The sequence below is a fragment of the Eulemur rufifrons genome, chromosome 7 (genome assembly GCF_041146395.1).
Source record: "Eulemur rufifrons isolate Redbay chromosome 7, OSU_ERuf_1, whole genome shotgun sequence".
Taxonomy (NCBI): Eukaryota; Metazoa; Chordata; class Mammalia; order Primates; family Lemuridae; genus Eulemur; species Eulemur rufifrons.
Window position 1 is genome coordinate 68,411,865 of NC_090989.1, and position 14,495 is coordinate 68,426,359.

The 14,495-nt window shown below is 39.3% G+C and overlaps 1 protein-coding gene across 1 annotated transcript in view; it reads right to left on the reverse strand.

Moving 5' to 3' along the window:
• Positions 1-213: 213 nt before the first annotated feature.
• The window catches only part of PCYT1A (phosphate cytidylyltransferase 1A, choline), a 48,320-nt gene continuing 34,038 nt past the window's right edge, over positions 214-14,495 (reverse strand). Inside the window, exons 4-9 of the mRNA XM_069475169.1 lie at positions 10,928-11,044; positions 10,083-10,234; positions 7,631-7,709; positions 7,032-7,174; positions 5,361-5,549; positions 214-4,288 (exon numbers count right to left, since the gene is read on the reverse strand). Coding sequence (XP_069331270.1) covers positions 4,082-4,288; positions 5,361-5,549; positions 7,032-7,174; positions 7,631-7,709; positions 10,083-10,234; positions 10,928-11,044 — 887 coding nt within the window. The 3' untranslated portion in view covers positions 214-4,081. The remainder of the gene's footprint in view (positions 4,289-5,360; positions 5,550-7,031; positions 7,175-7,630; positions 7,710-10,082; positions 10,235-10,927; positions 11,045-14,495) is intronic.

Here is a 14,495-nt window from a genome sequence, read left to right on the forward strand (position 1 = left end):
TGGCTCTTTCAGTCTTTTGTACCAAGCTACAAAAGGAATCCCCTGATAATATGATCATGGAGGTTGATTTTGAGAAGAGAAATCAGGATACAAACGCAAAGGAATTGAGAGTACAAGTACCAAGTGCATAAAATGTGCCATACACATGTGTACCAGGTCAAACACGTAGGAAATGGAACATTAGGTAAAACCACATTGCCTTTATTTGGCTAAATGACAAAAGCCAAAATAACGCAGAACAAATTAATACTCAGACAGGAAAATGAGAGACTGAACCCCAATTGAGGAAAACTTCCCTGTGGACTCACATTGGTAATGGGGCCAACATTCATGCCAAGGCCAGCAGTTCCTTCCAAGACTTTTTTTCTTTTCAAGATCCTCAATACAAACAACACAACCAATCATGTTTCTGTGTTCAAAACAGTTAGTGCCTCCAAGAAGGCTGGGGAGGCCCACTTCAAACCTAAAGGAATACCACCTGAGTCATCTTAATGTTAAACCTGGTGCTTTTGTTTTCTTCCCCAATCCCAGTACTAACATATTAATAAAACTTTGGTAGACAGAAAATCTTCTTCTAACTTTTTAAGGAAATGAACATTTAATAGTATAATCCCAAGAACATGTTCTGCTTATTTATTTGGAAAAATAGAAGCTAGGGACCACTCTTTATCCCATGACAATCTACTCATGAGAGAAAACAATAACAATCATTATCATGACTTTGAAAAATATAACCTTTAAAAATACTTATATTGGTAAGCTTAAAAAAAAATACCATTAGTTAAAAACATTATTAAGGGAGCTTTTTTTGTCTTACCTGTATTGGTTCAACTTCTGGTGAGACTATATGCTGACAGAAAATCTAGAAGCTATGGCTTTTAGGGAATTAAGAAAAGCAATAAAATAGAATTGATTTGGAAAGATTTTGGATAAGCAATCTGGAACAGGATTAAAAAGGCAATGAGCTCCAGAAAATAAGATACCCACAAATCAAGATAATCCAGAAAGGGAGTAAAAAAGCACTGAGACGAACCATTGTGGAGGGAATATATAGAGAATGCCTGACCAGCTGTGTGGCCACAAGTAAAGTAAGTGTAACTCAGGTACAGCCTAAGAAGTTATCAGCAATCAAAAAGGGTCAAAAGTTTTCTCAATCTCTCTTCCATTTTTTCTGCTCTTCAGGATTTTCAATTTTTTCACATCCCTAACCTTCTTACCCAAGTCTCCACAAAATGATGGTCTTTGGCTCTAGTTATCAGAAGCAGCTACCATTCAAGTGATCCATTTCTATTCCTCTAAAGTTTCAGCCTCTATTCTTCAGTGCTCCTGAGGCTAGAGTATGAAAATAGCAAACTTTCTGCCCAGCCCACCTTGAGGTAACTGCTGAACTGGCACCTCCTCAGTACTAGCTGCAGGGCTTCTTCTGTTTTCAGTTTCCTTCTGTCTTGCAGACAGAGGCTCCAAGGACTTGCAACTTTTAAGGCTCTCCCACATCTGCCACATTTGGCCCATCCAGGTTGACTGCTTTCTTGCGTGGGATTCAGGGAAACAGCTCCATAGCCTCCAATATTAATAATTGAAGATTTACAGACCATAGGGATGGTTGTAGTGTACAGACCTCTAACCTCATTTAATTAGGCACAAATGATCACATAATGCATCATTCTTAACAGTTTCCTCCATCCACTCACCCTTGTCGAGCACCTAAGATTATTAATATATTTACTACAAAGTATCTAACATGCCACACCATAAACATTTTTGCTTTCCATCAAAATTATTTGAAAATGTACTAGTGTTGGGATACTGAGGCAGCAGAATCTCACTAAAAGGGGTGAGAGTCTTCCAAGAACATGTGCATATGCTGGCTCTAGCAGTCTCACAGACCCTGTGAGCCTAGAGGTCCTACTCCAAGCGCAGAGCATGCTAAAAGCAGCCCACTGAAAGCAGAGGAGGATGGCTCAAACATTTGGGACCCGAAAATATATTTAGGAGGAGTGACTGCAGAGGAAAACTGCATTCTGAGCATCTTCCTGTCCATCCAAATACACTTGGGTAATGTGCATTCTGAGGGAACAAGTAGGTGGGCTTTGCCAGTGACTTCATCACTTGTCTATACCAGGGAGAATCAGACAGAAACAGGCAGAATTCCCAAACAGGGAAGACTGAAGCAGAAAAGTTAAAATATGAGACCATATAAAGCTCGGTAATATGGGAAAACACTAACTTCAACTGTTTCAAAGAAAGGATTCCAAGCTAAAGCTTGTGTGAATCAGTAAAGCACTTCATGAGAAAAGTTAGAATGTAGTTTTCATGGCCATCAGGACAAGAGGCTTCCCCCTCTCTGTCCCTCCTCTCTGCCATGCTTTGCCTCTCTGGGTGATCTGAGTTTTAAGAACCTAGGTAGCTCTGCTGTGCAGACAGGCAGTGATTCCAGCCTCTCATCGTCAGGAAGAAGAGCAGGTTTTATCAGAAAGTGTTTAGGAAGGGGACTATGACATGCTCACAGTCCTAGCAAAGAGGCAAGAAAAGAGAAAACGTGGTTTTCTTAGATGAAAACACTAAAACTCCACCCCTACAAGGGGTATGTATGAGTGCTAGGGGGTGGGGCCTGGACATAAGCAGTTGTCCTCTGATTCCAGCTACAGCATTACTGATGGTTGATGATCTGCTAGGTCATGTAGCTGAGGAGATAGGATGGGATTTAAAAATTAGATCATGCTTAACAGCAAATGTTAAGCTTCAGCATTCTTTGATTTGAAATTTAAGCGCTGAATCCCCCTGGACAACCTAATAGAGGAGGTGGGACCATAATCACAAGGCACACATGGGAAAGAGGGAGGAACCTACCATACTCTTGTCATGTGAGCCCACGCTTTGTGGCTTGTTGGAGGAGCAGTGGAGGGAGGTCCCTGCCAGTTGCAGCTCTCAGAGGAAAAGAAACACCCCATGGGGCACTGGTTCCAGTGAACATTCTTAAGAGGAGCAGAGGTTAAGGTAAGGCTGTTGCTTTAGAAAGGAAGGTGTTTCCTTATGCTTTTGCCTCTAGGTTCTGTGCAAATCTCTCTAAATTCAATATGGCTATGAGCAACATGGATTAACATCAAGTTCAAACTGAAGACATTTACAAATTCTCCTTTGTAAAAAGCTAGATAATAGCACTGAAATAGGAATAGAAGGGCCAGGGACTTACTCTCAGCAGGAAATGAATCTAAACTGACTTTGTATAGGATTGAGTATTGTCCCACTCCTTTAACCCTAAAAGTGTCCTTTCCTTTAAAGGTAGATTATAGGAAAGAGATTGACAAAAGTTCCCAAATAATTGGGCAACAGAATTTTCTGAGAAGATGAACACAGCAGAAAAACTGCAGCTGATGCCATGTGGTCTGGTTCCATCCCCATCAGTGTCTTCATGAACCCCATTGGGTCCAACAAGTAACTCCTCAGGGAGTAAGAAAAGTTAGGCTCACATCTCCTTCTTCCCACAGCCCCACTGACACATGTGCCAGCAGTACATTTAGGGGATTTGTGACAGTAACTCAGCTTTTAGCTTTTTTAAAGCAAATCAAAATTATGATATTTCCCCCCAAATCATCCACCAGCATGGATCATCACATGAATGACTTGGTAAGCCACTTTGCTTCAGAGCAGAAGGCAAACACTAGAGTGTATCAGGAAGAAAAGGCCTCTGCGTGTTACACCACTTCCTTCTTCTGCCCACTCCTCAGGGGCAAAAAATTAGTTCTACATACTATATTTGAAAGACTAATTTTTAAAAAATAAAAATGACAATTTCCCTGTCAAGATCACATGAACATAATAGTAAAACAAAGTCCTTGGGGAGGGTAGGTGGATGCAGAACAGGCTTCTAAGCTATAGTCAGCCTCCTTCTTGGTATGGGTGATTGATGTCTCTTGGAGGATAGGCTGTTTTTGTTGCCCCATTTCTAAGTCCTCTTGCTCCAATTCTTTCCTTTGTAGCTGTTCTTAGGTTTAGTGTTGGGATCACAATTTGGAATTCAACAGAGAGCTTCTGAAGGTGATGAGACAGAGGAAGGGGACAGGAAAGGAGGGATGAAAAATTAGTCTTCTTCATCCTCACTGATATCATAAGCTGCAGCCTTGTGCCTGGAGAGATTTGCTGGGGAGGAAGGTGGGGAAGTCTTGCCAGAGAAGGGCCATCGGAAAGAGGGAGAGGGAGAGCGTTCCCGAGTAGGGCTGCTGCTGGGACTCTGCTTTGGACTGATGGCCTGCAGCATCCGACCTTTTCCCTCTTTCAGCATATGTTTCTGGGGAGACCAAAAGGAAGAGTTAGAAGAAACTTATAGATCCTACTAAATCAACGCTGGAACATCTGAGACTTCAAATTATTATGAGTGCCCTCTGTAATGTTAAAAGTGTTCAAATAAGCCAGAGGAGGGACACAGCTATAATTCTAAGCCACTTCCTCCCTAAAGTGGTCTATACTATATTATTTATTTAAGGGTTCCCACCTCCTATGCATAGTCATCAAATTCTTGACTTCTATGTCAAAGGAATTCTAAGAAGGCTACTACTTAGTCTGTAGTCCAGGTTCCAGGCAAACACAAGGAACTATTTAATAACTCAGACAAAAGGGTATTTAGCCTAGTTTTAGAGTTCTCTAAAAAGGAAAATCCACATTCTTCCTGAATAATCTATTCTAATATCCAAACACCCTCATAGTCAGATCTTTCCTGATACCTAACCAAGGTCTCACTTGCTGACTCTGGTTTAAAAAGACTCTGCTACTCCTCAAGGACAGAATTCCTACCTTACCCAGGGATCCTACGGTAGCTATTTGTAATGGAGGTAGTTTTCTTTTTACTGTTCTTGATTCTTTCCTTTCCTCCTATCTAAAATTATAATGTAGAAATAAGCTGAGAAAGGCTTATTTGCTTATATATTGTCACCAGATTTCAAGGCTGATAGAGAGCTGGCAAAATTATTTAAGAGAAATGTGTAACCTCTTTCTGTAAAGATTTTAAAGAACTTTCTGGAGATAGCTGAAACATAGTTCTGCCCAGACAAGGGTAATAGCTTAGCTAACTTCCTAATGTTTCTGTCCCTTTCTGTTCAAGGGTTCTATAATTCTTTCTTTTTTATTTTTTCCGAGAGAGTCTCACCCTACTGCCTCAGCTAGAGTGCAGTGGCATCATCATAGCTCATTGCAACCTTCAACTCTTGGGCTCAAGCAACCCTCCTGCCTCAGCTTCCCAGACTGCTAGGATTACAGGTGTGAGACACTGCACCCAGACGGAGGTTCTATAATTCTTACCAAAACATTGAAATGCCCTGAATTTCTCTGAAATTTTCTAACTTGTCCAGTGGGAAAGAACATACCAGTGCTCCTTCCGGACCAAACATTTCCAGGAAACTTCCAATGAATTCTCGGGACTTCTCCTCCCATTTCTGAATGAGGTCAATGCTTTTTTCCTCTACCTTCTGAACAAATTCTTTTGACTTTTCCTCCACGTCTTTCACTTTCTTCTTTACCTTGTCAACCCGCTCCTGCAAGTGGTATTTCTTCTCCTAGGGAAAGCAATAACTATTTTGAGAAATAATACTTATCCTGACCTTCCATACTAAAGGAGAAAGAAAAAATACTCAAGCACTCTATTGACACTCTTTTCGGTCTTTAGAATTTTGTTTTGCTTTACCCCACACTTCTTTAGCACAACAACTGATAAGATATGCTTTGGATGGTCAACTTATACAAACGTTTCATAATTCCAATATTGTGGGAGTTCGGGACTAAATATACAGGCTGGGCCCAGTAATAGAGAAGTAGCCAAATAAAGTCAGATTTTTAAGATAAAACATAAATTTGGAACATAAACATGCCCAACATGACCTAAAGGTCATTCTTGATGGAGATATAGAGTCAGCAAAAAGATCACTGTACAACATTACCAAGAATAAACTAATTATAATAGATCAGAAGTGGAAGTACTAGATCTTTTACTTAATTTATTGTACTTGATTTATTTCCTCCTATCACTGGCTTATTCTATGATTTTGGATGAGGTATGTGTTTTATTTTTTAGTATTTGGAGGTCCCTTTACTCTTTGGTCTTACTAACTTTCCTAAAGATAATGAAAAATCTATTTTATAAAAAAAAAAAAATGGAATACTGAACAGATACTTTATTTAAAAAAAGAGGGTAAGGAAAAATGGCATGAACCTTCTGGTGAGGGCTGGGGGGTTAGAGGGGATGTTTAGTCAAATGAAAAGTATTCTCAAAATTTCTGGATCATAAAGAGGAAAGGGAATACCTTTACGGTTTTCAAATACCTGAGTCTTATGAGAAAATAGATAAAGATTCTATAGTAGGTAAATTAATAAGAGCTAGCATTTATCTATATGGATAAATCATAGTTAGATGAAACAATTTCACCAACTCTCAAAGCATAATTCACAGAGACGGGAGCAGGTGAGAGAGCATGGGAAACTGGTCATGTAGAAGATATAGTTAGCACCTTTCTTCTTTTAAAATCAACTTTATTAAAGTATAATTTACATACAAAATACATAGTGTTTCTAAAGGGCAATGTTAAGCTAAGATAAACTTAACCTTTCATAAATCAAAATTTAAAACTTAGGTCCATGTGGGGAAATCACATGCAAAATGTTGTGTGTCACCATCCACACAGGAAGAGGATCCAAAGCTTTTGTCAGATTTCCAAAAGATCATCCAATCAAAAAGAAAAAAAAGTTAAGAGCCACTGTTTGAAATGTACTGATATAAGTACTGTACTATATAAATACAAATTCTTATTTAGTTAGTTGGCTGTGTATCCTTATAGTAATGTATTGATACTAGACCATGAGGGCAGAAACTTTCCATTTTATTCCCTTTGTAAAGAGCTTAAATAATGTTACCTACACAGAGGCATTCATTTAGCTTTTGGGAGTAAAAATTACAGCAGACTGAAAAGCAAGTTTAGCTCAGAGTGAGAAGCAATGTGTGTCCTTGTAGAGGCAGGGAACTCTGGGATGAGGTTGGAACTCACATTGATAAAGCTCACATTGAGCTCCTTTGCTGTGTATCCCCTCTGTAGGTTCCGTCTCGCATACACATCATAGTCCCGGACAATTCGGGTGATGATGTCTGATGTGGAGATACCTTCTGTCCTCTGTGTTGGAGCAAACATGCCTAACTCAAGAACACATACAGACAAACACTGTGAAGTTCTGGTTAGCTCAGGTAGTAAGACTAGATGGAAACTGGGAGTAACATTCATTTCCCTTCCTCAAAAAGCAGAATCTCTTATCACCAAGTGAAGTTTAGAGATGCTGACACATGGAAGGAAGACTGAATCAAATACTAGGAGTAAGAAAAGGAGGAGCTATAAGGCACTAATATTAAGAAAATTATGGGACTGGGTAAGAGTTTCCTGAAATTAAGAGAGATATCAAAAGTAGATGTTTAGACCAAGAATCAATGAGTATCAGTGCTATGCTCACCTTCACCTTTTATTCAAAGTGTGACCTGAAAGAGGAAGTTGAATTTCTCAGTGTTCACATTTTCCTCTGTAAAGTAGCAATATGGCTGAATCTCTGTAGCTGCCCTAAGACTCCATAAAGTGAAGATACACATCAACTTACTCACCTGCTTCCTTGATGTGCTTATAAACATCATCACTCCCAGCAGAAGAATAAGGGATGTCATCATGGGCTACAAAATCAATCTGAAAATAAGGAAACATCATTTAAAACCCAGAATAACTGCCTTCAGAAAGACCCAGTAAATATTCCCAGGCCCAGAAAAAGAACAATAAACAGAGACCAGGCCTCAAATGGACCTTTTTTCTAAATCTCTTTTTGCTTTGCTTATAAATTTCACAATCCATTCACAAACCACCCAACATAATTATTTATGGATTATAAATACAAAGTTAACCAGCTGATTCTAGCTATTTCTCCTGGTCTACTGGAAGTGCTCCCTCACTGTGTATACCAGTCACCACACTGGTCAATAGGGCCATAGGATTTGCTGGTGAGCTAGTTAGTGGGTGGAGCCTACGAAAGAAGGAAATCTCTCTATCCTCGTGGGTCCATAAGGATTGGTCAAATAAGAGTTTCTAAAAGTATAAGAAAGACGGCTGGGTGCAGTGGCTCACGCCTGTAATTCTAGCACTCTGGGAGGCCGGGGAGGCGGGTGGATCGCTCAAGGTCAGGGGTTCGAGACCAGCCTGAGCAAGAGCGAGACCCCCGTCTCTACTAAAAATAGAAAGAAATTATCTGGCCAACTAAAAATATATATAGAAAAAATTAGCTGGGCATGGTGGCACATGCCTGTAGTCCCAGCTACTTGGGAGGCTGAGGCAGTAGGATCGCTTAGGCCCAGGAGTTTGAGGTTGCTGTGAGCTAGGCTGACACCACGGCACTCAGTCTAGCCCAGGCAACAGAGCAATGCTCTGTCTCAAAAAAAAAAAAATAAATAAAAGGAAAGAGGTCACTTTGTTAACTGGTTTCTCTCTCAGTCCACAAGAAAAGGAGGAATACAAAAATAGCAACCAAGAGCTCTTTTACTGGAATAGATACATCTGTACTTCTAAGAAATGCAAAATCCAAAGCCATATAATAAAAAAAAAGACTTTTAGATCTATCATTTTACTACTGTCAATATCCTTTGCAAGAGTAAGAAGAGATAAATGGCACTGGACCAATAATCTTTTTGAGAGCCATGCCAAACCTCACCTATTTACTCCTACCTGAATAGGCCCTAGTCCTTTTGCTAATATAATTACTAACACCACTGTATCCAACTCCCAGAGGCCACTGTAGTATGAAGCATGCTCATTGGGACTGTGTCAGGAACTCTCAGCTAATATCTCAATTATCCACGAACAACCTGTCAGGGATCCACAGGCAGCAAGGGAAAGCATGGGGGCAAGCAAGGCTTGTGGTTGAGTATATAACGCTAACAAGGAGAAGAGAGAAGCTGGAAGTTTCTCTAACCTCATACTTCCACCTGGGCCTGCCTGGCTCTATTGCTGAAAATAATCTTGCTCATTACCTTTGCTGCCACTGGCTGCTAAAAGCTAGAGAACTATAAAAGGTCTGTCCTAATCCTAAATAATTATAACAAAATATCCCCTAGCTTCAGGACTGCCCAAGCATGCTTTAGAAGCACTTTGGCTACCTTTGTTCTTTCCTGCCTCACTGAACAATTCACCTCACATTCCATACACCCCTGCAAAGGGGTGAACATTCCATACACCCCTGCAGAGAACTGACAATATGCTTGCTGGTTCCTTGAGCTTGAAGGCCTCCAACCTGGCCTTTAAATCTTCTCATCTTTTGTAGGAAACCTGTTACTCTAATGTGGGAGAAGTAAAAGGAGGTAAGGGGTTTCATAATAACCTTTATAAACTGAGTAAATGTGAGAAACAACCTTAATTTCTGATCCCACATAATTTCTAACCCAAAATCAAAGCTCTGAAACTAAATTTCAGTCAGTGTTATAGAAATCTATGTTAATCTGTCTTGTTTCCTAGAACATGAACTTCTTATTTCATTTTTTTTATTTCAGCTTATTATGGGGGTATAAAAGTTTAGGTTATGTATATTGCCCATGCCCCCCTCCACCCCCCTAGAATGTGAACTTCTTAAAAGCATGGCTGGGGCTATGGATATTCTAAAGAAACTGGCATGCTGTAAAGGTGGACAGTGGACACATGTCTGGTATGGGAGAAAAAAGTCACATAATGGAAGAGTTCAATTCCTAGCCCTGCTAATGGTATCACCTGGAATAGGTTATTTGGTCTCTCTAGGCCTTGTTCCTTATATGTAAAGTGGAAATAGTAAGTATCCCACAGGATTGTTGTGAGAGAAAATATAATATAATGGATGTAAAAGTGCTTGTAAACCATCAAACCCCATGTAAATGTCATGGGTTACTAGTATTATTAGTAGTATCACTGTCATCGCCGCTATATGAAACTTACATAGAAGGTAGAAGTAAAACAGGGCTAATGGAAAACTAGGCCAAGTATCAGAAGCCTTGAGAGGGAGGGGATTCTGGAGCAAGGAATGGGGCCCTATGTCCAGTTTCTTACCCGGTGTTCTGCCAGGAACTCGGGTGTCAGGGTCCAGGGGGCATTCCTCACCACCTCATCCACGTAGCGGCAGTGCTGCACTGCATCATAGCGCTCATTTTCATTCATCACCGTAAAGCCTTTGAAGTTGTGTGTTAGCTCATCACTGCAGACTGAGTTCACCACATCAGAAAGTTACAAGTCAAGGTCCCCTATGCTTAACCACTCCTCAGTCACCAACCTCTCCCATCTTATCCCACTTCCTAGGACTGCAACCATCCTCCCTACTTAGAGAAAAATCTGCTGGATGTAGCTTAGTTTGGGTAACAGTGCTTTTCCTAACCCAAGACATACCTTCAGGAGCAACACTCATGAAACAGTACAGTCACACTTTGGAGAAGAGAAGGTTCAACAGGGGACTAAGATCTTTGACTCTGAAATGAACCTACTGTGCATTTCTGTGTCAATTAAGTTTTAACAAATGGTTTCCTATTTTATTTTAATAAGACTGGACTAAAGCAAATAACTTTTGCTTGGCAGACTTTGTACTTCAGTTGATTCCAAATGATAAACTGAAATCTAGAGCACACCCTGTTCTTAAGTAGGCAATAGGGGTCATTGTTGCTTCTGTGGCTGCGGAAACTCAGCTTAAAACAATGAGATAAATATGGGACATCACAGGTCAGTGAACTTAGAGCTCCTCTCTCGGGTATAGGTTGCTAGTACCTCACATGCTTTATGTTTTAAAGAGGCTGTACTACAGCCCCCATTTAAAATCTGGAATAATATACTCAGGTTATAAAGATAGGAGAGAGCAAAAGTCTTCTATAATCTTTTTCTGAACAGCACTTCAGTTGTTTTCTTACCTCCCACGATGAGGTATGTATTGGGGAAAAGGTTCTTTGCTTGCATCAGAGCCCGGGCATGACCAGAGTGAAATAAGTCAAATATTCCATCTGCATAAACTCTCACAGGCCGCTCACCTGAATCCAAATGAAAGAATGTATCACATTTGGAAAAAGAAAGGAAAGAAAGAAAAGAAAGGAAGAAAGAGAATTTATCACAAAAATACATTTATTCAATACCTCATATTTGACAAATGCAAATGGCACTGTGTGATTTTTCCATCACTGCATACCCCTCTTAAGATGTGCTCTGGGTTTTCATACTAATTTTGGGGGTGAGTTGGGGTTGTAAGAAAAATACACTTAACATTTACTACAAAGACACTCTTGACATTATCTCCACTAATTCTTTATTAGCCTGGTTGTACCAAACTTCTCAGATACTCTCCAAAAAAAAAAAAAAAAGTATGACTGCTTTTTCTTAAAGTTATTTTAGGAGTGAAAAGGAAGAGTTATTCAACAGATGTATGTCCTAAACTTCAAAATCCTCACCTTCAGTTTATGAATTTTCAGTTATGTTTAAATAGAGTATAGTCAAACTCCACTCTGGTTGCTTGCTCTCTCATTTTCAACTGACTTGATTTTCAATGCTTTCCTTTGAAAATAAACCTCCCTACTATTGCCCAGAGAGCAAGGAGTGATCCAGAGGGTGAGACTGAAAAACAGGGAGGGTGAGTATCTAAGTAGGCCAGTTATCAATTTATTGCTTCTCAGCCCCAGATTCACCCTTCAATTCCTACTCTGTTAAAACAGAACTCCTTCAAGCATTTCTCCTTTAAAGTAAGCGTGATATTAACACTTTCTCAGTAGAGAGTGATATACTAAATACTGAAAAATCAAATATAAATACTTCAGGACTTTTCATTACAGCTTTTCCTCTTCTCCTCTCCATTAGTGAGAAGAATAGAGAACAGACTGTCAACTTATTTTTAGTGGTAGTGGTCTATGAAAGACAAGCCAGGAAATGATCTCCTGAGGTACAAAGCTAAAATTCCAAAGCCAAATAAACACATTAAGAATTGAAATTGACATAATGGTTCATCATGCTTCAATGATAAATCTAAGGAGTCCAAGTAACTTATCCCCACTATGTGAATAAAGAAAGAGCTATTTCACTGTAGCAGCAGAAAATGACAGTAGGAGCATCTACATCTTTCTGAGAAAGAAGGGCCAAAGCTTCATCAGATATACTACATTGAAGATGGGAATAAGATACATCTCCCTCTTGTCTTAAGGGCAGGGAATCAAGGAGGAAGAAATTGGTTCTCAGGAAATTTATAGACTTTTCTTTTCAAATAGCTTTATCCATAAGCAAGTAGCTTTTAAACTGAGAAATCATACAGTGCTGATAGGAATATCGGCAACTTTTAAGAAGGGCGATTAGGTAATATCTATCAAAATACAAATGCCAAATGCTTATACCCTTTGGTCCAGCTATTCCGATTCTAGGAATTTATTTCATAGATATACTGGTACATATGTATGTCATTCATTGCAGTATTGTTTGTAATAGCAAAAGTTTGGAAACAACCTAAATTTTAATGGAAGACTAAATATACCATAATACACCCACTAAAAGGTGTGAGGATATATAAACTATTTCTTTAGAAATAGTTCATTCTAGTTTATTCACAAGAAATTGATAATGCCAGATGCCTGTGAAAGGGATACTGGGTGGCTGTGAGACAGGGGTTGAGAGGAAGACATTTCACTTTATGCCCTTTTTGTAGTTTATAGATGTTAAACCATGGGAATGTATTGATTTTATAATATAGGAAATAAAATCTTAAAGTAATATAAATACATCAATACAATGAAAAACTGAGATATAATGGATTTAAGAGTCAGAGAGGTTACAGCTCAGGCTCGCCAATCAGCTTCCTTCCTCTGCGACCTTAACTTCCATAAGCCTGTTTTCTCATCTATAAAACAAAGCAAAATAAAACAAAATCTAAGTACTATAAGCCCTCTTCTATATCCTAGAAATCATGACCATGAAGCAACATACTTCCATTTTTCCAAAACAAGTCCAGAGGGGCTATGACCTCACTTTATTTGATCCTAAAAGCCAAAAGATAGAGTATAAAAGTTAAGAATATTTTGTTGTTTCTTTGCTATTAGACAGCATATAGCAGGGAGATTACTCAGGAAACAAACTGCCTGGTGGTGGCAATAGCAGAGAATGCTCTTGATCGTGTGACTATTTGCCAGCACAGAATCATCCCACATGAGGCCAAGTGCATCACTGAACCCTTTCTTGGACCAACCCCAGCCATGTCCCTTGCCCTCTTCAGTGTTTCCCTGGCCTCCGACCATCTCAATTACCTATATGACTTAATCCCAAATCTCTGGGAAACCCAGGCTGGTTGGTATATTAACCAAATGGCCAGAAGGGGCCACTGTTGAACTAGTCTGAGAAGAAAGCAAGCTTTAGCCATTCTTTCACAGAGTGGGGAGAATAACCACACTCCCTGGTTTACTTCTGTTGCCTCAGCATGGTATTAAGAGCAACCTCTTTTCACTCTTAAAATTTTCCTGGTTTGGACTACAAATTACCTGGTTGAACTACTGCTGGCTAAGTAACTATATGTCCTCCTGTAGGCAGAGCAAACCTGGGTTTCAATTTATTGTCTCTTTTGATATAGTCTCCCAAATATCTACCACAGAAACATTTTGTCCCTAACAGATTTCCATTTCTATTCAGACTCTCCCTTATTCTTCCTTCCTCTGGGTGAAAATATTCCTGATTTTTTTCATCATCAAAAAGATTCCCAGAGCTGATCTTCTCATTTCTCAAGTCATATTTTTTTCTTTGCGTAGAGAATTTTCTCCTAGATTATACAAACTTCCCTCTTGAACTCCCTTAACCTCTCTAGTGAAAACATGGAAGGATTGGGGGGATGCCCCTTGTACTCATTATTGGTTTAAAATTCGCTAACTGTGGCATATGTGGATTCTTTATTGGTTTATTCCTTGTCCTGCATTGCCATGAATACAGTTAGCTACTTGGTTATTTAACATAAAACAGAATAGACAAAATGAGCTATAAGAGAAAAACTGGAGATTGAATAAGACTGGCAAACTTCATAGGCTAATTTGCTACTGTTTGTTCTACCTAAAATGCAATCACTTTGCCAATGGCCTTCTATTATTTATAACTAATGCCTACAATGAGTAGCACCACTCCAGAGTGAAAAGAATACAAGGATGGAAAAACCTAAGTTTTAGTTCCAATTCTATCACTAATTATCTATTTTATTTTATTGTAGGGAGGCCTTCACTTCTTAGTTTCTGTGGATCTTAATTTCCTTTTGTATATAATGAAGAGATTATAAAGCATATAATCTCAAAAATGACTTACTTATAAAATTCAATTACTCTAAAATTTTAAAGGCCGGGCACAGTGGCTCACGCCTATAATCCCAGCACTTTGGGAGGCTGAGGTGGAAGGACTGCTTGAGCCCAGAAGTTCAAGGTCAGCTTGAGCAACATAGTGAGACCTCAACCTCTAAAAAAAAAAAAAATAGGA